The sequence below is a fragment of the Bacillus rossius genome, chromosome 17, assembly GCF_032445375.1.
Source record: "Bacillus rossius redtenbacheri isolate Brsri chromosome 17, Brsri_v3, whole genome shotgun sequence".
In the NCBI taxonomy this organism is placed as follows: domain Eukaryota; kingdom Metazoa; phylum Arthropoda; class Insecta; order Phasmatodea; family Bacillidae; genus Bacillus; species Bacillus rossius.
In genome coordinates this window covers 11,874,486-11,898,346 of record NC_086344.1, presented here as the reverse complement: position 1 = coordinate 11,898,346, position 23,861 = coordinate 11,874,486, and the positions used below count along the sequence as shown (strand labels likewise).

The 23,861-nt window shown below is 37.5% G+C and overlaps 1 protein-coding gene across 1 annotated transcript in view; it reads right to left on the bottom strand.

The window, feature by feature from the left end:
* The window catches only part of LOC134540674 (leucine-rich repeat-containing G-protein coupled receptor 5), a 403,985-nt gene that overhangs the window by 118,828 nt on the left and 261,296 nt on the right, over positions 1-23,861 (bottom strand). The window contains exon 2 of the mRNA XM_063383546.1: positions 21,750-21,821. Within this exon, the coding sequence (XP_063239616.1) occupies positions 21,750-21,821 (72 nt within the window). The remainder of the gene's footprint in view (positions 1-21,749; positions 21,822-23,861) is intronic.

The window sequence follows — 23,861 nt, the reverse complement described above, 5'->3', positions numbered from 1 at the left end:
GGTCTGCCCCAAGGCGCACGCAGGCAGGGGAGTTGGGGAAAGTCATCTTTCCACAGACGAGAGAGCCAAAACCCGAAGTTCCCCGATGTTCATGTTTTTTTTTCCGTATCTTTAATGTAGCTATCCTAACCAAATCAACCGTCAACAATGTTTTAAAGTATTTATAATGTAGCTAACCTAACCTAATTAACCATTAGTATCCTTTTATCAACACCGCCATATTTATTTACAATGAACCAAAAAAAAAAAACCGAAGATGCACGATCGGGCGTTTGGCTCTCTCGTCTGTGAAAAGAAGGCTGCCCGGTGAGTTGCGCAGCCTGCGTCCCCGTGTGTTCCAGAACTACCAACACCTGCAGACTACCCCTGGCCAGGTTACTGAGCCAACACCACACAGCTAGCCTCCAAGGAATAGAGAGCTCCGTTCTTTAAACGATTCACGTAAATGGGGAATTGTGATTTTAATAAAATTTCTTGGACATACGCCATTGCAGTTTTGCACTGTTCATCATGGGGAAAAAAAAAATCCACGAGCGCAAAATAAGAATCAAAAGAAGAAGCCCAAATCAGCTTATGTCAAACAGTTAAGCCCAACGATGAAACCTCAACTGATATTTTTGGAGAACACAACGACGATAACACATAGAAACACATTCAAACTTTAAGTACCACAAAGCACAAGAATTCCGTGACAATTTTAGTCATGAAAAAAAATTAATAACAGCACTGACGAACAAAATGTGCTAACAAGGACGAAACAGTTTCAACAAAAACAGTAAATGAAGACAAACAACAATCATTTAGTGCCTGATGACGGGAACAAAATAATAATATTATTAAATATATAAAAATATATTAAAAAATAACAATATATTAAAGATTCCTATACAAATTTAATCCTAAACTGCCGGCAGTTAAACATTCTTAAACTACGAGCTCGCATTAATAAAACTTTACACTTAAAGAATTACTCAGAAAAACATTATGCAATTCAGTTAATAATTTAAATAAAGCTAATGTTAAAAAAAAGTCCTTCGCAAATTTGAGGAGTGCGCGAACCGATTAGAAAAACGTATTTTTAAAGTCCAGTTTTAATCTTGGGTATGTTCCACAACCAATTCACTTTATGCCACGAGCCAAAACAATTCACACACCTATCATTTAGGTGTAAAATAAATAATAGTTTAAAGAAAACTAAAAAACACGCTTTTATAGAAAATTGAACAAAAAAATAGAAAATAAATTTTAATAAATTTGTAAAATAATAATTTTAATAAGTGTAAAATTAAAAATAAAATATTTTATTTAAAAAAAGCTTGGGGTGCATGGTGTCAATAGTTATAATTATTTTATTGACAGATATGAGTAGAAGGATTATCATTTTGATAATATCTTAAAAAGCACCCCACGCTTTTTTTAAATAAAATTCCTTTTTTTTACACTTATTAAAATTACTATTTTACACATTTAATAAAATTTATTTTCTATTTTTTTTTTCAATTTTCTATAAAAGCGTATTTTTTAGTTTTTTTAAACTATTATTTATTTTCTACTTTTTAGTTTGGTTTATTTATAATTTAAAGTGATACTTCTTTATCGACGTATGAAAGAAATTTTATAACAATGTAAAAAAACTTGATAGTTATTACATCAATTTACTATTAAAGTAGATTTTGAATAGATATTGGCTGCAGTTAAAATAAAATCGGTAAATATTTTTTATCTCAGAAGTGTCTCTAGATGTAGCTCAATTTTTTATTTATTACATGACTTTACTATTAAAGTGAATTTGAGTAGATATTGGCTGCTTCTAAAATATATATCCAATATAGCGTGTTGAAGAACTATAGTACTCAATAATTACAATATCATGCTATGAAAATCAATCTATTCGGGAAGTCATTGATGTTTATTCTAAGTCAGCATATCTGATGGGTTACCATCCTTTGTTTGCAAATGTCTCACAAAAAATTTTCTCCCATTTGTTTCAGTCCGATTCCACTGTCAGTTTCATTTGCATGCAGTTGTACCAAACTACACTGGAGTATTCTAAGAAATGTTTTAAAATTTCCAGTTTTTTTGTCTTCTTTGATTAGGAAACGTTCACATTCTTTTTTGAAATCTTTAATCCACTGGTAAGCATTTGAGTTTCTGCCCGTGAATTTCTCAATCATGAAATCTTTTGCAATTTTCCCTAAATTTTGAGTTTCAGATATAGTTTTTTTTTTTTTTCAAGAAAATGTTCTAACAGTTTTGCCAATTTTTTATTTGATCCACCAGGTTTGAGTTTCAGACATAGATTTTTTTTCTTCAAGAAATTTTTCTAACAGTGTTTTCAATTTTTATTTGATCCACTAGGTATAGATTCAGCACTTTTTGTTTTTTCCTCAATTTCTTCCAGGTAAAAATCCTTAAACTGTAAGTTTTGCTCTCTATCCAAATATGTTTTTGATATATCATCTGTCAAACATATCCATATTTTCCGTGTTTGATGTCTTTTATTTTATTTTATTTTATTTAATGATTTACTGACCTTGGCATAGTTTGGAGTAATTGTAACTGCTTGGTGTAGATTTGCAGGTTGGTGTTTGAGTAAAATTTAAAAAATCTGCCCATCAGGTGTAGCTATTGAGGTATATTATGGTGCTTGATTTCCCATCTGCTGTTCGTTTCACAGAAAAATCAAACCTCAATTTTTCCATGTTTCGTGAAATATATGCAGAAAATGTTGTTTTATAATAATGTTTCACTCTAGGTTAATTGATAAAATGAAACAAAGACGTAATTGTGATTCTCTATTTAACGAAAGAAACAACATTTAAAGCCCTTATTTCAGGTTTTTTTTTCATATTTTTACAAATATAGATAATATTCTCAAGAAAGTATATTGTTTACAATAATCATAACCCACTCTCACTTTTCATTTAATTAAATGTCACAATATTTAGTAGGCTTTGTTTATATCGTGCCAAAGACAAACTGAAAGAATAGAGTTCGCACATGAGCGAAATGGTTTTCTTTACAATGTGCGAACTCTTTTCTTTCAGTTTGTCTTTGGCGCGATATAAACAAAGCCTACTAAATATAGTGAAATTATATAAATTGACAAAAATCTTATTTTGCAAATTGACTAATGGAATAATCTTATCAAATTAGTGTATTGTCATCGGTCCTCGATAAATCTACAAAGTTTGAATGAAATCTGGCTGTTTAAAGTGGGTCAAAATCGCACCCAAAGGAGTCGGTTACAAACATACAAACAAACATACAAACATACAGGTGAAGCTAATATAAAGCGTGCAAAAATAGGTAACCACGTGTTCCAAGGTATTGAAGTACACGTGAATGGCTTCTAAAATTAATCCCCACAACCAGTCTATTATGATTGCAAACCAAGAAGAAAAAAAAGGACTCGTAAAATTTGCCCAACTTTAATTCTTCCAAAATGCAAGAGCATCCAGCAGCCCTTATACTTGCAAAAGGCGTAATTAAAAGCAACACTCCTTTCAGGATGTAAAAGAAGTTTACACCAGATCACGAGTACTTACAGTTCTCGTCGATGTCGTACGAATCACTCGTTAGCTATAGCAAAAAAGCATTGAAAATTAAAAAAAAATGGTTGTCTGTAAAGTCGGTTTACGGACGATAGTTTAACGTGACGTCATACCAAAAATTTTGAAATGATTGCATACTTTTATGAATAAAATTGAATCATTTTTATTGAATTATTACTATTTTGTATGGATACAAAGGAGGAGTGAAATGAAATCTACAATTTAATTGATCGATTTACTTTTATTTGCACTCATTCATTCAAATATGTTTATTTCTTTAACGAGGAGATTATTTTAACTATAACTTTTATACATGTTTGCTATTTAACTTCTTCCAATCTGTGTTATTCTGTTAAGGATAGGACGATGATAAGAAAAGTAGGAAACGAATGGGAGTGTTTCAAGTTTAATGTGCCTCGAAAAAGTCAAATCGATGGTTGTTCCAATCGAGTGGAAGAGAGATAGATGCGGCGCAAGGGTACAATGAGCGTAACGGAACACAGCGTAAAGGGACAATGTGCGTTACGGGACACTTTTTCGTGCGTGCAGCCGGCGTTCATCGATTTATTAGACATTCTCACGTCCAAAGGAATACACAGCAACCAAGCGAATAGCAAAATATAAATAACGAATACAAAAATAATGTCTGTAACGCAAGAGTGGAGACCGCAACGCGCGCCAGGTGCACCGAGAGAAAGGTTTGTTTTGCATCAACAAAATATTTGTTTGTATTTGGCGAAATAAATATATTTTGTTCATTCAAACAAATATTTTGTAGTAGGAAATAAACTGTTGACCCCAAAAAAAATTATTTTGTCAACTCAAATGTATATTTGGTTAGGTGTAACAAATTATTTTTGTTAGGTAGGTACTTACCGAGTTTGGTTAAACTAAAAAAAAAAAAAAAAAAAAAAAAAAAATTGGTTGTCTGTAAAGTTGGTTTACGGACGAGATAGATGAGGCGCAAGCGTACAAAAAGCGTAACGGGACACAGCGTAAAGGGACAATGTGCGTTACGGGACACTTTTTCGTGCGTGCAGCCGGCGTTCATCGATTTATTAGACGTTGTCACGTCAAAAAAATATTTTGTTCCACTAGGTAAATATTTGTTTCGCCATATATAAACAAATATGTTTGATTCAAACAAACCTTTTTCCCCTCTGTGTGTCTGGCCTGACGGCCCTGCGCGGTATCTGACGTCACGCAGTAGTTGGCGTGGCTCGTCCTCTTCCTCTTACCCTCGCGCTGTTATCTATCCCTTAGTGACTTGGGAGTTCTGCGGGCTTCCCGAGGCCGCCCCGTGGAGTGGCGGGAATGAACGCCGCATTTCTGGGTGTTTCGGACGTCGGGTCGGCCCGGGATGGCGCGACACTTCACAGCCGGCCTCCGCGGGTGTTCCGAGAGTTGAGTGTGAGATCGGCCAACAGGGTGAGAGACGTCCTCGAGAGTGGCACGACGCGGAGTGCGACTGAGTGGCACGAGACTGAATGTAAATTAATAATTTCGACATAAACTGACGTACAAAACTAAGATTGTTTCTCAATGTTCACTTATAATTACTCGTACGTGTTCTACAGGTGATCTAGTTAATAATGTAGAGTATACTTTTAAAGAACGAAATCGAGGAATTATTGGTGTATGTTGTATGGTAATGTAATATGTAGTATGTGCTATCTCTGCTCTCGTGACAAAACGTCCAAAACGAATGTCCGTTAACTGTTCCCACATCCACGGCCCGGTGTGACAGGAGTGTTGTTCGAAGCAGACGAGTCCGAGTTGCAAACTCCACACTGCCGTCCCGACTTCACACAAGAGCTGTACGCATGGCAAAAATAGCAGGCAGCGCGAGATCAATAACGCGGTAGCGACAAATACGAGGAAGTGAAACATCTGAACTGGAGTAGGACGGACGTGTAGAGAAAAAAGTTTCAAATATTCACAAAGTTGTTGCTTCCGAAGTTAGTTACCAGGAAACACGACAAGAACCAGAAGAAACACAGCTGCCAGACGGAACAGGGTCCAAAAAAAAAAAAAGGAGGAAACCATAATTTAGTTAGTTCCAAAGTCTTTTGAGTAGTTATAGAAAAAATACGTAAATAAAACCTGCCGCATATGTTTTATTTGAAAAACGTCTGAAAACTACAAACATATATCCACATTATAAAATTTTATCATTTTTTAAAGATTTATTCAAAGTCCTTAAACATATCAATATACTAAGCATTTTCATTTTTTTTTAAACAGAATGATAGTTCACGCACTGCAACTTTGCTTCCTGTAATCCTAATTCAAATAGTTAAAAATAAAATTTACATTATTTAGCAATGACATACCTATGTTTTTTTTTTGCTTCCAGTGTAGAGTTTTGGAAAACTTTCATGAGCATCTTGTTCTTATGTTTTAAATAATTTACATAATGACATTATCGTTGCCGTAATAACATGTGTAAAAAATATCCATAACGGTCACTTTAACACAGCCCCTCTGAGTTCTTCGATTCTTGGTTTGTCACGCAAATGTGTCTTCTAAGTGGTGTATGGTTCCAGAAAAGCCCCAATTACCCTCCATTAATATATTTCTTACTATCTGGAAGAAAGTGTTTTAAAACCCACTATAAACTTCCACTGGTATTTTTTTTGTGCAAAACCTTGTAAAATGAAATTTATAAATTCTTATATGGTCATAAAAATAGCTGAGAGTAAGATTATTTAGAAATATTTTATATTAAAATAGTTTGAAATATGTTAGTCAGCTTGTCTTAATGCGATAAAACTATATATACCTACACAAGCCGTCTAAGTCACTGCACGCCAGACAGTTTAGTTTTCACGGGAAAAACCAAAACTGTTAGTTAAAAAACAATGTAGGAATAAAATGCTAGGACGTTTTCATAAAATTTATAGAGCTATGAAAATTACTACTAACACAGCCAACATTAATTTCGAAAGGAAAGCATGTCTTGCAAAAATAATTTAACAACGTTAAAAAAAATTCTGTAAATATTTTACTACGGAAACATCCAGTTAATTCAGTTTTTAGAATACACTTGTATAGCTGGTTGTTCTAAAAGACTCAAAAACTCTTGGCTGCAAACGGTAGCCTCAAAAAAATTACATTTTTGATCATGTTTCCACTGACAAAATTAAAATTATAAAAAAATATTCCTGCATGCAAAGTGAACACGGAACACGTAGCAAAACCAATAAAAATTAAGGATTCAACGAATTTGAAAAAAAAAAAAAAATTATTTAATGGTGTAATGTGATAAAATCTACGTGTCATTTCAACACGTATAAATAAAAGTTAAGGTATAGATAAATATTATTATAAGATCGGAAAAAAGTGGTTGTAATTACTAGATTCATAAAAATGTAATACATTTAACATTACCCGAAAAGAATTGTGATTATCATCTTGGCGCCACGGAGTTTCAAAGCATGCGACTCGAATAAGTTTGACAACGGTCTGATGGCTAAACTGGACAATATTTCGAACATTAGCAGCCCCATTCGTCAAGCAGACACGTCGAGCGCAGATCGGGACAAGCCCACAGAGATCTCGCAGCCGCGTGTAGGCTCTCTGCTGTGACCCCCGCCTCCAGATGTCTGTTCCTGCGCCGTCTCTGCTGCTGTCTTGCCTGTGCTGTTGGGACGTGGTCGGTCACATCTGTCTGTTCCCGTCACCTTATCCGTCCGAGCTGTCGTCACTGTGTCGCCGGCAGCTTGTTTCTCCACTTGTTTCACTTCTTGTAGCCCGTCCGTCCCGAGACAGCTTCCGTGTCTTTTTAGCCTTTCAGCCTCTTTCCTCAGCGGCCGGGACAGGTTTACCCGACTTCTTCCACCTGCAGCGTTTGGCGAAGAGATTTTGGAAAAAAAAACTAATTTTTGACGTGATAACGTCTTAGAAATAGAGACCGGACAAATACGCGGTTTCATTTCGCGATATGCTAGAATCCAAATGTGTTTGACCTTTTGCTGCTTCAGTGATTGGACCACAGGTTGTCTGAAGGACTCTGAGCCAATGAATAGTCCTCAACGAAAGAAGTATCGAATCAAAAAAGCGTTCTAGTTATCGGTGTCACGAGTCAGTAGCCAATGAGCAGATGTAATTTGTCCGAGTGCATAGAGGATCTTGGAGTCTATCCTGTAGGTAATTAAATTCGCGAATTTTTCCTGTCCCTACTTATAAATCTATGAACGCCGGTTGCACGCACGAAAAAGCATGACTCATTGTCACGTTCCGCCTGAGCCGAGCGTGCAAGAACCGGCACAACCACCGTGCGAGAAAATCTTCTATAATATCAAACAGGTTAAGGCGGGCTTTTTAAGCAGCAATTTAAAAAAAAAATTGATATGACGTTATCACGTAAAATTATCGTCCGTAAACCAACTTTACAGACAAACCCCCCTTTTCTTTTAAGTGAAAACTTCTATAGGAAGGTTTGGATAGGGAGTAAATTCATGTAAGTCGTCATCGACATGGTCACGTGACGTGTTAATTTTTTTTATATTTCAAGGATAAAACTTAATTTATTCTACTTTTAAAGATACAAATTTTTAATTTTATCTTTATTTTCCGAGGCAATTTTAAGGTTATTGTGTGGTACAAGTTGCGAGTATTGGCAAATTTTTCAGTAGGTAGTTAAGTTGAGGTTATGTTTTTTCTTTTGTTTATTTATTTACGATGTGAATTTCTTCAAATGTCAGGTTATTGATTTATTAGAGATAATGTTGATTATTTGTATATTTTAGTTAATAATTTTTTTTAATTTTTTTAATGAAAAAATTTCATTTCTTCTAGTTGTAAAGTTATTGGTAGGGGCAAAACTTATGAGTCGCGTCACCGACATGCTATTCATATAATACCAAAATCATTTTCTTGCGTACATTTGACGTAGAAATGATTTCATATTACACATTTAAAAACAAAATTTTAAGTTTTCACTTCTGTCGACAGTCCCCATGACTGACTTTTAGTTTTTTTTTATAATAAATAAACCACGAAAAAAAAATCACAGGAAAAATTGTTCCGAAAATCACTTGCCATAAATATTTCTTGGTGTTTTGTAAAATATTTGCAACGCACGGTTAGCGCTTTTGTATTTAATTCACTGGAAAATATTTACCCTAAATATTCCACTGCGCGCTGTGTAACAAACCGCTCGAAAGTATGTTTTGGGAGAGAAACACTTCTGAAGTTTTCAAAAGTTGGAATATTCTGTCGCTAAGATGGCAAACAATTAATGAACTAACTTGGATACAAATAATGATTTTGCCGAAAGGACCTTCCCGAAATTTGTCGCGAGCTCTCCTACTTGGAGGTTTTTATGGCTGCAAGCAAAAAAGTACTAAGTGACGCCTTGTAACGCAAACGCCGTGATTCAGTGGAGGTGTTGCGGGCGCATTTTTAATCATTTAGTTTCTTACAATGTTAAAATGGTTGTAAAAAAAATTGGTTGTCTGTAAAGTCGGTTTACGGACGATAGTTTAACTTGACAGCGTCATAACAAAACATTGATGAAATGATTGCATACTTTTATGAATAAAATTGAACCATTTTATTTTAATATTAAAAGAATAAATACTTGAAATTATACTAGTAATCAGATTTTTAAAATGCAAGAATAATTAACATTTATTGCCGAAATTGTTGTTGTAATAAGCAATGAAAACCACATTAACTTTTCACTTCACTTTATAAACAGTCAAGTGGAAGAGAGATAGATGCGGCGCAAGCGTACATGAGCGTAACGGGACACAGCGTAACGGAAATATTTGCGTAACGGGACACTTTTTCGTGCGTGCAGCCGACGTTCATCGATTTATTAGACGTCACGTCAAAAAAATCGGGTTTAAAGTAGAAAGATTGATCACGGGGAAAACTAGGACAAGCACATAAAATTGATTCTCTGAAATTTAAGATCAACACTTTATTTATCAAAATCACCATTCGCACGGAGTTCCATACGTACTTATTTGCCCGCGTGAATATCATCCAACCATATAAGGGTGCGATTTTCGTTGCTTTTATATTTAGTGCAGGATGAAAATGCTGGAATACGGTGTGAGTTTGAACAGGCGAGGACTGCAAAGTTGACCTTAAAATTTTCATTGACCGTGTATTCGTCTTTATAACATGGGTGTTGAGGCCTTTTACATCTGTATGACTTTTAAGTGAAAGAACTGTGGCTGTGAAAGGATTTCAAGAGTTTATATTTTCAAAAACCTAACATTAAAAAAAATTATTTGTTTGCGCTCGTTCAGTTACTTTCAGTACTTTTGACTCCGATGTAAAAATAAACTCACGGCGATTACTTTATAAAATGGGGTACATCAGTACTAGTTTGGAAATAAATCGTTTGGTTTGAGTGAACATCCATTACATTGTTTTTTTTTAGCACACCAATGAAAGGAAAGTATTAATAAATTTGTCTTTCTTGTAACTGTGACGACACCATTTGCAAGGAGGGCGTTCTTGTTTATCTGACACCACCAGGGTTTCCTCTGGAAGATAAAGGGATAGGGGTGGTGTTGGGATTTGGTAGGGGAGGGGTTTTGGTGTTGGATTGAGCTGTTGTATCCGTGATTATCGCACTCGCCACTGAATCAATGCAGGTTATTCTCTGTGCAGGGGCGGGTTGCTGGGTGCTCCTGCTCCAGCAGAGACTCGAACACAGGACCGCGGCTGGTCTCCTGGCGACAGAGCGTAGCTACTAGCTACTGGCCACAGAACAAGGGGGGAGATAAAGAAGTGCGACTCTTACAGTGGAAACTGAAACCATGTGTCGCTATCTGTTTGGCGGGCCCGTAACTACCAGCAAATAAAATAATGGGAATAGAGGTTCTCATAAAAGGTTTTTTTAGTTAATACGTTTTTTTGTTTATATTAAGTTATCTCCTTGGCGGCGCAAAACTAATTTAATCGATGCGAAAATACTTAATGCTGTTTTTTTATAAATAAAGGAGTAGGAGGTGCAAAAACTCATTGTATTACACACCACAAAATTAGTGGCTACCTAAATAGAGTGAATTTCCACTGGTTTGTTTGCCTAATAATAGCTTGTACATTACTTCTCCTAATAAATTAATGTAGTTGTGTCAGCAATGTGTTATGGAAACTACTATCTAGCGGACGGGCCCATAACTACTTCAAAAAACTAGGTCTCAGTCTCGGTGATTAGAGTTCCTCCCCCGTGCTACTGGCCTAGCATGGGCCAGGACACTGGAGCTCGCTAGTCCCACTGTGAACTCAAATGAAACTGTGGCACCACAACTATAGCAGCTCGACGCAGAAGCGAGGCGTGTGGCGTGAGACGGGAAGCCTTCTTTTCACAGACGAGAGAGCCAAACGTCCGATCGTGCATCTTCGGTTTTTTTATTTTATTCATTGTAAATAAATATGGCGGTGTTGATAAAAGGAAAGACCATAAACAAGACAACAGTATTTATTTGCACGCCGCCATATTTTTCGCGTTTGCCGTGTGTCCGTGAATGTTTATTTTTGGACAACTCGTGATAACTAATGGTCGATTAGGTTAGGTTAGCTACATTATAAATACTTAAAATATTGTAGACGGTTGATTTGTTTAGGATGGCTACATTAAAGATACTGTGAAATCATGTAAACGGTTTCCTAGCGCTGGACGGCTACATATTAAGAAGTCATTTGCTAAGCAACAATAAAATGATATCACAGTATTTTTTAATGTAGCTATACTTACCTAATATAATCAACCATCCACAATGTTTTAAAAGTATTTATAATGTAGCTAACCTACCCTAATCGACCGCAAAAATTAATGCCACGCCGGTTGTTTATACAATGAGATAGAACGGCGTATGACGTATGAGTAAGCTACATCCCAAATAAATACATCTGTTGTGGTACGGGAAAAAAAGCGAGCATGAACTTCGGGGAACTTCGGGTGTGGCTCTCTCGTCTGTGGTTCACTGTGGCGCTTCCTTGGCCGGGTGTGAAGGGGGCGGGGGGAGGGGGGGGAAGTGCAATGACCTGGGTGCTGCGTCGACCATCACACACACTCCCGCGCCTCCACGGGGTTGCTGCTAGACGAACCATCCCTTCCTAGGCGCTCTTACGAAACCATTGAGAATACTACAGCAAGCGATGCAACGGACCACATGAACACTTTGGAATGCGAGAAGATACAGCCAAATACTTTTTTTTTTTGACGTGACAACGTCTAATAAATCGATGAACGCCGGCTGCACGCACGAAAAAGTGTCCCGTTACGCACATTGTCCCGTTACGCTCATTGTACGCTTGCGCCGCATCTATCTCTCTTACACTCTATTGGAACAACCATCGATTTGACTTTTTCGAGGCACATTAAACTTGAAACACTCCCATTCGTTTCCTACTTTTCCTATCATCGTCCCCTCCTTAACAGAATAACACAGATTGGAAGAAGTTAAATAGCAAACATGTATAAAAGTTATAATTAAAATAATCTCTTCGTTAAAGTAATAAACATATTTGAATTAATGAGTGCAAATAAAAGTAAATTTGTCAATTAAATTGTAGATTTCATTTCACTCCTTCTTTGTATCCATACAAATAGTGATGATTCAATAAAAAATATTCAATTTTATTCATAAAAGTATGCAATAATTTCATCAATGTTTTGTTATGACGTCACGTTAAACTATCGTCCGTAAACCGACTTTACAGACAACAAATTTTTTTTTACGTTATTTGACGTTTCCATAATATATGATCGATAAATAAAGATACCTTGAAAATTTAAAATTTCTCTATGTGATACATTTATTTAATTACTATTAAAAATAAAGAGATCTTTTTTTTTTTGTGAATCCCGCAAGGAAGATATGACTTTCATCCGATTCAATAAATAAAAAAAAGTTTAAAAATATATATTTAATATTTTTAAAATCTCTTTTAGAAGAATAAAATTAAGTATAAGGAAAAAAAGACAATAAAATATCAATCAGTTTTTATACTTGCATCAAATATGTCCACAAAACATCAAAAATCAATATCTTTTATTTCTTGTACATAATTTTATGTTTGACCCTTAATACCTAGATTCAGATTCATCAGGTACATTAGAGGTAATCGTTGTGATTCAAATTTTGAGATTCGGATCCCAGAATCAACTTAATTAACTTAACAGCAATCTTCAAACCGCCAGCCCTCCAGTTTTAAAACCTTTTTTCGGACTAGCATCCAACGACGTTTCTCAGATCAGACAGCCAGAAGTTTCCTACGACTCTTTAACATGTTTATTGTCAGAAACTTTATTTAAATTGTATAAATTATCTATATAATTGTCTAATAAGGGCCGGCCCATTCTTTTAATAATGCGATCTTAAATCCATGTTGTATATGTTTTTTTCTTAATCAACTTATATTATATAGGTAATCATTACCTATCATTAGTCACTAATGGAAAGTCATCAAAAGTAAAAAAGAATTGGTTCTCTGTAAAGTCGGTTTACGGACGATAGTTTAACATGACAACGTCGTAACAAAACATTGATTGAAATGATTGCATACTTTTATGAATAAAATTGAATCATTTTTATTGAATTATCACTGTTTGTATGGATACAAAGAAGGAGTAAAATGAAATCTACAATTTAATTGATAAATTTACTTTTATTTGCAATCATTAATTCCAATATGTTTATTACTTTACCGAAGAGATTATTTTAACTATAACTTTTATACATGTTTGCTATTTAACTTCTTCCAATCTGTGTTATTCTGTTAAGGATAGGACGATGATAGGAAAAGTAGGAAACTAATGGGAGTGTTTCAAGTTTAATGTGCCTCGAAAAAGTCAAATCGATGGTTGTTCCAATCGAGTGGAAGAGAGATAGTTGCGGCGCAAGCGTACAATGAGCGTAACGGGACACAGCGTAACGGGACAATGTGCGTAACGGGACACTTTTTTCGTGCGTGCAGCCGGCGTTCATCGATTTATTAGACGTTGTCACGTCAAAAACAGAGGTACTAAGATCTAGACGAAATCATTATTTTGCGATCTGAAGCCGAAAGATCCACTAGTTACCCCTCAGTCATGAGGAGAGTGAATTGTAACAAAGTTGTCACATAACTTGGGTTTACTCTGTTATGACTGAGGAGTATGACAGTTTGAGGAAGGGTTAATCCGCGTGCTGGCTTCAGGCGATGCAACGACCGTGTGACAGGGTCGCCGACTGCGCGCGAGTGCAGCACCGCCCACAGCTCGGCGCTGTTATGGGATAATGCACGCACGGGCGCACATTATTCCCGCGCCAGCGCAGTCACGGGGGCTAATGCGCCGCAAGCGCCGCCCTCACGGTGCATTAGCCCCAGCTGCGCCCGCAGTCTCTGCTGGTCTCTGCTGGTCCCTGCTGGTCTCTGCTGGTCTCTGCTGGTCTCTGCTAGTCACTGCTAGTCTCTGCTAGTCTCTGCTGGTCTCTGCTGGTCTGTGGTCTGTACTAGTCTCTGCTAGTCTCTGCTGGTCCCTGCTGGTCCCTGCTAGTCTCTGCTTGTCTCTGCTTGTCTCTGCTAGTCTCTGCTAGTCTCTGCTAGTCTCTGCTAGTCTCAGCTAGTCTCTGCTGGTCCCTGCTGGTCTCTGCTGGTCTCTGCTTGTCTCTGCTAGTCTCTGCTAGTCTCAGCTAGTCTCTGCTTGTCTCTGCTAGTCTCTGCTAGTCTCAGCTAGTCTCTGCTAGTCTCAGCTAGTCTCTGCTTGTCTCTGCTAGTCTCTGCTTGTCTCTGCTAGTCTCTGCTAGTCTCTGCTAGTATCTGCTAGTCTCTGCTAGTCTCAGCTAGTCTCTGCTGGTCTCTGCTGGTCTCTGCTTGTCTCTGCTAGTCTCTGCTAGTCTCTGCTAGTCTCAGCTAGTCTCTGCTTGTCTCTGCTAGTCTCTGCTAGTCTCTGCTAGTCTCTGCTAGTCTCAGCTAGTCTCTGCTTGTCTCTGCTAGTCTCTGCTAGTCTCAGCTAGTCTCTGCTAGTCTCAGCTAGTCTCTGCTAGTCTCTGCTAGTCTCTGATGTCTCTGCTAGTCTCTGCTAGTCTCTGCTAGTCTCTGCTAGTCTCGCCCAAGTTCGTGTGGGCCGGCAGACTTCCTCCCAGACTGGCAGTTAGTCACCTCGGCCCTGTCTGCTCACCGCGGTAATGAGCGAGTGGATCTGTAACTGTGGAACTGGCGGGTCCTGGCGAGGATGTGCCCTAAGCGATCAGGAACTCATTGTGAAGATATTGATCACCATAGAGAGATCGCCACATAAAAAAAAAGTAATGAAAAACCAGCGACAAGATTCTTTTTTTTTGACGTGATAACGTCTAATAAATCGATGAACGCCGGCTGCACGCACGAAAAATTGTCACGTTCCGACTGAGCCGAGAGTGCAAGAACCGGCCAACCACCGTGCGAGAAAATCTTCTATAATACCAAACAGGTTAGGGCGGGCTTTTTAACTAATTGTTCGTGATTATATTTAAACAAATTATTTAACTTAAATATGCAAAAAAACTGTAAATAATATTTGAAAATGAAAAAGTATGCAATTTTTGATCATGACACTTTTCACGTAAAATTATCGTCCGTAAGCCGAATTTACAGACAACCCCCATTTTTTTGAAGATAAAATATCGGGGAAAAAAAATCAAAACGCGAGAATAAAACTTAATGAACATCTATTTGAAAGTATTCTGTACAAACATTACATAGAGATCAATATTTGTATCTGACATGTAACTCCCAAGGTTGATGTGTATTAGATCAAAGAACCTCTCAATTATTCTGTATTGTGTTGGTGAGACTCACTGAGAAATGAGTGCAAATGTTTGATGATTCATTAAAAATTCATAACCAATGCATAAAACGAACGATATGTACCAAGCAAAGCAAAATAATTTAGTCATAATTTTACGTATAATTTACTGAAACCCAACCGTTTCATTAATTTTAAGTTCAGGGTGCACATAGCTCATAGCTCGATTAAGCTTATCAAGAGAAAGTAAATCACGAGTGTCTGTCTGCCTTTTAAAAGAGATGCCTGAGTATCCACCATGTCTGGCGGTGTTGGAAAATCGGACCACAAGACGTGGGGTACCGAAGCACTGCAAGCAAAAAAGAAAATGGGATAGCTCCGAGAAAATCCCCCAGCTGGCCACCGCATAGGCATCATTATCTGGAATCGCGTGATACCAACAAAGCTGTAAGAAATACGTTAAGTATTTTTCCTGTGTGCTGAAGGCAGGCCAAGTGTTGTGATTTCTAAGACGTCGTCAAGGTGATTGAAGTTATATCATACTCTTCAGTAATGAAGAACGTGTGGGATGGAAGCAGCTTGGCTTCTGGGTTGTAGTCGCGTGTCCTTAGCGAATAATTCTCCGACGTTTCGGTCGACATTGCAGTCGCCCTTCATCAGGGAGCAGTTACCTACTGTAGGTGATTCTAACCTGATGATGGCGACTGCAATATCGACCGAAACGTCGGTGGATTATTCGCCAAGGACACGCGGCTACAACCCAGAAGCCAAGCTACTTCAACATTATTAGTGAATTATGGAAGTTACTAACCAACCCGGAGGTTGTCTCGAGTCGTTTCGGAGGTAAAAAAGGTTCGTGCTGACTCATGACTAGAGACCCGGAAAATTCGCGGGTTCAATGTCCTCCAGGATAGACTCCAATGTCCTCTACACACTCGGGCAAATGCCAACTGTTCATTGGCTGCTGACTTGTGAATCGTCTCGACTGGGTGGCCTGTGATTCGACACTTCTATGAGTGAGGGTCTCTAATTGGCCCTCAGTCCTCCAGATTAACAGTGAACCAATGACAGAAGCAGCACTAAGGTATAATTATTTGAATTTTAGCATAACACGAAATGAACCCGCGAATTTTCCGGGTCTCTACTCATGACACAAGAGTAGCGCACAAGAGCCTAAACACCGACGGACCTCCGAGTTGGCGGTTGGCTCGCGGCTGCTCGGGTACTGTGACTCGAGTACTGTGACTCGGGTACTGTGACTCGGGTACTGTGACTCGGGTACTGAGACTCGGGTACTGAGACTCGGGTACTGAGACTCGGGTACTGTGACTCGGGTACTGTGACTCGGGTACTGTGACTCGGGTACTGTGACTCGGGTACTGTGACTCGGGTACTGTGACTCGGGTACTGTGACTCGGGTACTGTGACTCGGGTACTGTGACTCGGGTACTGTGACTCGGGTACTGAGACTCGGGTACTGTGACTCGGGTACTGTGACTCGGGTACTGTGACTCGGGTACTGTGACTCGGGTACTGAGACTCGGGTACTGTGACTCGGGTACTGTGACTCGGGTACTGTGACTCGGGTACTGTGACTCGGGTACTGTGACTCGGGTACTGTGACTCGGGTACTGTGACTCGGGTACTGAGACTCGGGTACTGTGACTCGGGTACTGTGACTCGGGTACTGTGACTCGGGTACTGTGACTCGGGTACTGTGACTCGGGTACTGTGACTCGGGTACTGTGACTCGGGTACTGTGACTCGGGTACTGTGACTCGGGTACTGTGACTCGGGTACTGTGACTCGGGTACTGTGACTCGGGTACTGTGACTCGGGTACTGTGACTCGGGTACTGTGACTCGGGTACTGTGACTCGGGTACTGTGACTCGGGTACTATGACTCGGGTACTGTGACTCGGGTACTGTGACTCGGGAGTGGGAGTTGGTCAGCGAACCGAACAACCAGACACTCTCGACTCGTGAGCTCCGGGAAGCCTTCATTTCACAGACGAGAGAGCCACACCCGAAGTTCCCCGAGTTCATGCTCGCTTTTTTTTTCCGAACCAAAACAGGTGTATTTATTTGGGATGTAGCTTACTCATACGTCATACGCCGTTATATCTCATTGTACAAACCGGCGTGGCATTAAATTTTGCGGTCGATTAGTATAGGTTAGCTACATTATAAATACTTTAAAACATTGTGGATGGTTGGTTATATTAGGTAAGTATAGCTAAATTAAAATACTGTAAAATCATTTTATGGTTGCTTAGCAAATAACTTTTTAATATGTAGCTATCCAGGGCTAGGAAACTGTTTAGGCCCTACATTATTTCACAGTATCTTTAATGTAGCTATTCTAACCAAATCAACCGTCCACAATGTTTTAAAGTATTTATAATGAAGCTAACCTAACCTAATTGACCATTCGTTATCATGAGTTGTCCAAAATAAAACATTCACGGACACACGGCAAACGAAAAAATATGTCGGCGTACAAATAAATACCGTTGCCTTGTTTATGGTCTTTCCTTTTATCAACAACTCCATATTTATTTAGAATGAACAAAAAAAAAAAACCGAAGATGCACGATCGGGCGTTTGGCTCTCTCGTCTGTGAAAAGGAGTCTTCCCCTTGAGCTGCAGCGAGCTCGTACACGGTTGACGATACAATTGTATCCCCTCGGAAAGGGCACCTTTCATACTTTTGGTGGCGGTAGTGTAGCTGGGTAGACACTGGAAAAGGTACCCTTTCCGATTTCTTAAAATGTTTCGGTTTTAATGCAAATATGCACTCGAAAAGTGGGTATCACATGATTACATAGTATTTTTAATGTAGCTACACTAACCCAACTAACCGTACACAATATTCTAAAGTATTTTTTTATGACGTGATAACGTATTATAAATCGATGAACGCCGGCTGCACGCACGAAAAAATTGTCACGTTCCGCCTGAGTCGAGCTTGCAAGAACCGGCCAACCACCGTGCGAGAAAATCTTTTATAATATCAAACAGTTTAGGGCGGGCGTTTTAACTAAGTGTTCGTGATTATATTTAAACAAATTATTTAAATTAAATTTGCAATAACTGAAAATAATATTTGAAAATTAAAAATTATGCGATTTTTCATCAATGTTTTCTTATGAAGTTATCACGTAAAATTATCGTCCGTAAACCGACTTTACAGACAACCCCTTATTGCTTATGATCTTAACCTATGAATCGTTACTTACGACATGATTCAAAACTACTTCAAATGAAATGCAAAAGAAAAAAAAATTGGTTGTCTGTAAAGTCGGTTTACGGACGACAGTTTAACGTGACAACGTCATAACAAAATATTGATGAAATGATTGCATACTTTATGAATAAAATTGAATCATTTTTATTTTAATATTAAAAGAAAGAAAATACTTAAAATTATACTAGTAATCTGATTTTTAAAATGCAAGAATAATTAACCTTTATTGCCGAAATTGGTGTTGTAATAAGCAATGAAAACCATATTAACTTTTCACTTCACTTTATAAACAGTCGAGTGAACGAGAGATAGATGCGTCGCAAGCGAACAATGTGCGTAACGGTACAGCAGCCGGCGTTCATCGATTTATTAGACGTTGTCACGTCAAAAAAACAAAGTCATGATTATGAAGTTTGTAAATGCTATAGACTGTTATCAAGAAGTTACAAAAAAATATCGTTTTAATTTAAGCTAACAGCTAATATGAACAATTTCAAGGTGTCGCATGTGCAAAATGGTTAAATCAAACCATGTTGGATTTAATGTCAATATGTCTCATCTGACAGCTTAGGTCATCTCAAAATGTAGAATAAACATTACTTGATATATTTTTTTCATCGCAACACAGTTCAGAAGATGAGACATGACTGTACAGTACTTGTCCGAATTTTTCAAAATATTTCAATCGGTCTAAGAATTACACGCAACTTACTTTTATTAATGCTATAACTTAGCACTATGAACACGTAAAGAAATATATAAGACTAAATTAGCTTGTCTTAAATAGTTGAGAAACTTTTCGTAGAAATATTTCAGGTTATAGCATGAACAGAAAATAAAAACATTATATTACACAAACATCAATTTAATACCATTTTGTATACGTTTTAATTAAAAACTTTATATTATAGTTGTTTACGAAACATTGCTATGTATAAAGATATATTATTTTTTTGCTTCCTGTACTCTCAAACTGAAAACGAGAAAAGATCACTAATATTAGCATTAAAAGTATTAGCACAACACCAGAATAGCTTTGTGGAGACATCTCAAAGCTAGTATATGAGAAAGTATTGCGTTAAAGAAAGAAATATGATTGGTTTAATAACAGCAACATGCTAGGACTAAATAAGATTATCAATTGTTAACTTCTTACGATACTAATATGTAGTTCAGGAATCATTCCCTTACATAAACACAAAAAAGTTAACTTAATAATTATTAAAAATAGGCACTGTGTTTATGTTATGACATTTTGACTAAGCGTTCGATACTTTTTTATTTCGTGAAAATATCATACCTCAAATTATCTGACAAGGAACCTTTCCTTTTCTGCTAGCTTCAATGAGGTAGTAAATAGACTAACACATAATATAGTGCTTATTTTAGTAAAATTAATGCAATAGTTTGATAAAATAGTTTTGCTAGCATGATATACAGGTTATTATAAATTGCATTCAATAAATTTAGTTTAGTTGAAAACATTCATTCTTCAATTATTTGAAGGTTCTTAAAATGTTTAATCGAACACTCTATAACAACGTATGTGACTTACTTCCTCTTAATAATGTACCGAACTTTGTCGGGTTCATTCGAAAAGATTTTGTAAATAAACTCAAAACATATTTTACTTCTATGGCTTCCCTAACGGTGAAACCGAATTTAAATCGTTTGAATAAAATTATTTCCTAGTAAATGCTACAATACATGATTCAGAGTACATGAAAGTATATTCGTGTACAGAATATGTCAAAGTGCGGGGGAGCTGAATTTTTGCCCCTTGGAAGAGCAGCCCTTCAGGAGTTTTCTTACTGTGGTTAGTTGTAAAGCTTAGGTTATGTTAGGGTAGGAGAGGTTAGGTTAGGTTAGGTTAGGTTAGGTAAGGGGCAACAATTCAGGATTATAAAATTACGAAATTAGACGCATTTTAAGATACTGGAAGGGCTGCCCTTCCAGTCACTTTACAAACTAACCACTGTCAGAAAAATCCTGAAGGACTGCCCATCCAAGGGGCAACAATTCAGACAACCTTTCAAAAACACTACTGTTCAGAAAAATCCTGAAGGGCTGCCCTTCCAAGGGGCAGAATTTCAGTCGCCCCTCAAGAGCTAGTAACTTCTAAGGAACTGCACTGGACGCTTAGGTAAATTTAAGAACACCTAAAGCGTGTGTGTATATATGTATGCGAGGAAGCTCCAATGCTGAGGAATGTACAGATGTGAGTTACCTCGCGACAGGGCCAGAGGGTGCTGGACTACGCCAGAGGGGTTTAAAGAGGGCGAATGCAGCTGCTAATTAAAATGTAAATGTTGTACGCACTCGAGTGTGTTTTGCCTGCCCCCTGAGGTCCCGGTCCTACACACTTCACGGCGGGGAAGACGTAGGGCGCCGTATCTCTCCCGCTAATTACTACATGCGTAGCAGCCACGTGCAGAAGCAAGCATACCCTCGCAGATTACACAGTGGGAAAAACAGGCACAACACAGAGGACAAGGTTTTGTTCGATAACACAAATTATTGTTTGTACAATGGTATTGAAAACATTTGTAACAAAGTGCTCTTAAAACTAGGTTTCAGATACCATGTTGATTTTCTTTTAAATTTCTCATCATTAATATTGGTTAAGGGTTATTTCTGTTAATTTAACACTATATACCTCTCTTGCATTTGTGTTCTGACACAAATAATTTTAACAGATATTCACTAACAAGGGAAAGCTATGAAGTTCGGATCACGGATTTTATTCAAAGTTTGTACACTTTTAGTAGTCCATTAGACAATATAATGTGCAAGTAGTAAGGCCACTACTACGGCATATTCGAGAAAATTGCAAGACAAGTTTTACGTGTCAAATATGTGCCGGTGCTTGGAAACCATGAGCGCGAGATGGCGGTGGTAAAGTTCTTTTACGTACTGTACCATAATATTACGTTTTGCCTGACTAAATTTCACGTGAAATAAAAATTATCTTGAAAACCTAGCAAAATGTACAGTTGAGCTGAAGAAACCATATTGTTGGTTCTACAAAAACTTTCCTACTACAAAACTGTAGATATTTGTTACGCCATAAACATGCAAAGAAACTGTTCAAGCAAGCAAACTTTACTCTCGCTCGTCACACTACGTTTTTACCATTAGTAATCGGAACAATTTTTTTTTTAAAAGCACGTTCAACTGTTTTTTGATCGTGGCGTGAATGCTGCCAACTTACAGTTCTTCCAGCAGAGGCAGATCTCGAAAGGAGTCTTCGTTGATTTCCGTTATGTTGTTGTTCGCCAGGTCTCTGAAACAAAGGACAGAGTCGGGATCACTCTTGAGAACACAGTCACTCGAAAACCTCTCAATTCCATGAACTTATCCTGAAATATCCACGATCCTCTTATTCCATGAACTTATCCTGAAATTAAATAATTCATTGGAGATGCATTGTCACAAACAAACAAGAGCGAATATTGTCTTAGTCTTCCTTTGATCACTGCTGTCATTTTCGATTAGATACAAAAATTAAAAAAAAACATATATTATTATTAAAATATTTGTTGTGATCGCTATGATAATTATTATAAGTTCAAGAAAATATTTCACTTTTACAAAAATAATAAAAATTGGAAAAAAGAGATTAATTATTTTTTTATTTTGAAAAAAAAAAGCTGTAGATGGAAATAAAAAAAAACGAATGGCAGAAAAATAAACTTCCTGCCGAAGACTTAGCTTCCCCGACATTACACATTCATAAGCGGCGACGCCACTCCAACGCATGCGCTAGCGGTCGAATGGGGGGATAGGCACGTAGCGGAGCATGCTGTATGCCAGTTGTAGTAACGGCCGGAAGGGGAGACGGCAGGGGAGAGGTGGAACTGACGCAGCAGAGATGCTACGGAATATTCCTAACGCTGCTTGTGTTTGTCTACTCCTCAGTTTTCGTAACGGGGTAACGATTGACACTACCACATTTCTTTTATTTCATTTAAAGTATTCGGGTGAAAAAGATTTATTCATTTTTACAATTAACATTAATTTTTATGTGACTAGTGTGATTTAATATATATATATATATATATATATATATATATATATATATATATATATATATATATATACCTAATAAGTAGAGACCGGAAAAATTCACGAATTCATTTCACGATAGGCTAAAATACAAATCGTTGTACCTCAGTGCTGCCTCTGTTTATTGGTTCACAACTCACCTGGATGACTCTGGGCCAATGAGAAACACCCAACCAAAGCTGTATCGAATCACAGGTTGCTACGCTGGAAAGTCTCACAAGACAGCAGCCAATGAGTGGGTGACATTTAACCGAGTTTACGTAGAACTATTGAGTTCATCCTGCAGGTCATTGAACCCGCGAATTTTTCCGGTCCCTACTAATAAGGAATAAGTTGCACTTCTGACACGCGTGGACTCCATGTACAAGCTTTTTCTGACGTGACAACGTCTAATAAATCGATGAACGCCAGCTGCACGCACGAAGAAGTGTCCCGTTACGCTGTGTCCCGTTATGCTCACTGTACGCTTGCGCCGCATCTATCTCTCTTCCACTCGACTGTTTATAAGTGAAGTTAAAAGTTAATGTGGTTTTCATTGCTTATTACAGCAACAATTTCGGCAATAAAGGTTCATTATTCTTGCATTTTAAAATCTGATTACTAGTATAATTCCAAGTATTTATTTTTTGACGTGACAATGTCTAATAAATCGATGAACGCCGGCTGCATGCACGAAAAAGTGTCACACTACGGATATCCCACAACGGATGTGACGTGTTTGCTCATTGTACGCATGCGTGGCATCTCTCTTCCACTCGATTGGAATAACCATCGATTTGACTTTTCAATCATATTTTCGTCGTTTGAATTATTAACATTATGTAATTTAACGATCGTCCACCGATTTTCAGCACAATCGGTAGGGTTATTTAAAAGTAATGTTGAAAATTCAAATACGTTTTGAACCAACAATGGTGTTTTACAGTTACACATAATAATTCAAATTACACCCAGGATCTTTTGCACAACGTTTTAAAAAATATTGTAACACATTATAAATAAGTTTGGTGTATTTGGGATGCGTATTTGTTATCAAATCGTGTTATAAAAACGAAATAATATAATTACCCTATCATGAACAAAATTTTTATAAATATATATAAGTGTATGTCATTTGAAGCTACACATTATCATTTATGGCCTAGTGGTCTTGCGGTCAGCGTCGCAAGCTGTTAATCCAAAGGATGTCGGTTCAAATCCTGGCAATTGTAAAACATTTTTTTGTACTTCTAAAAATAAATACGGCGCACGCAACATT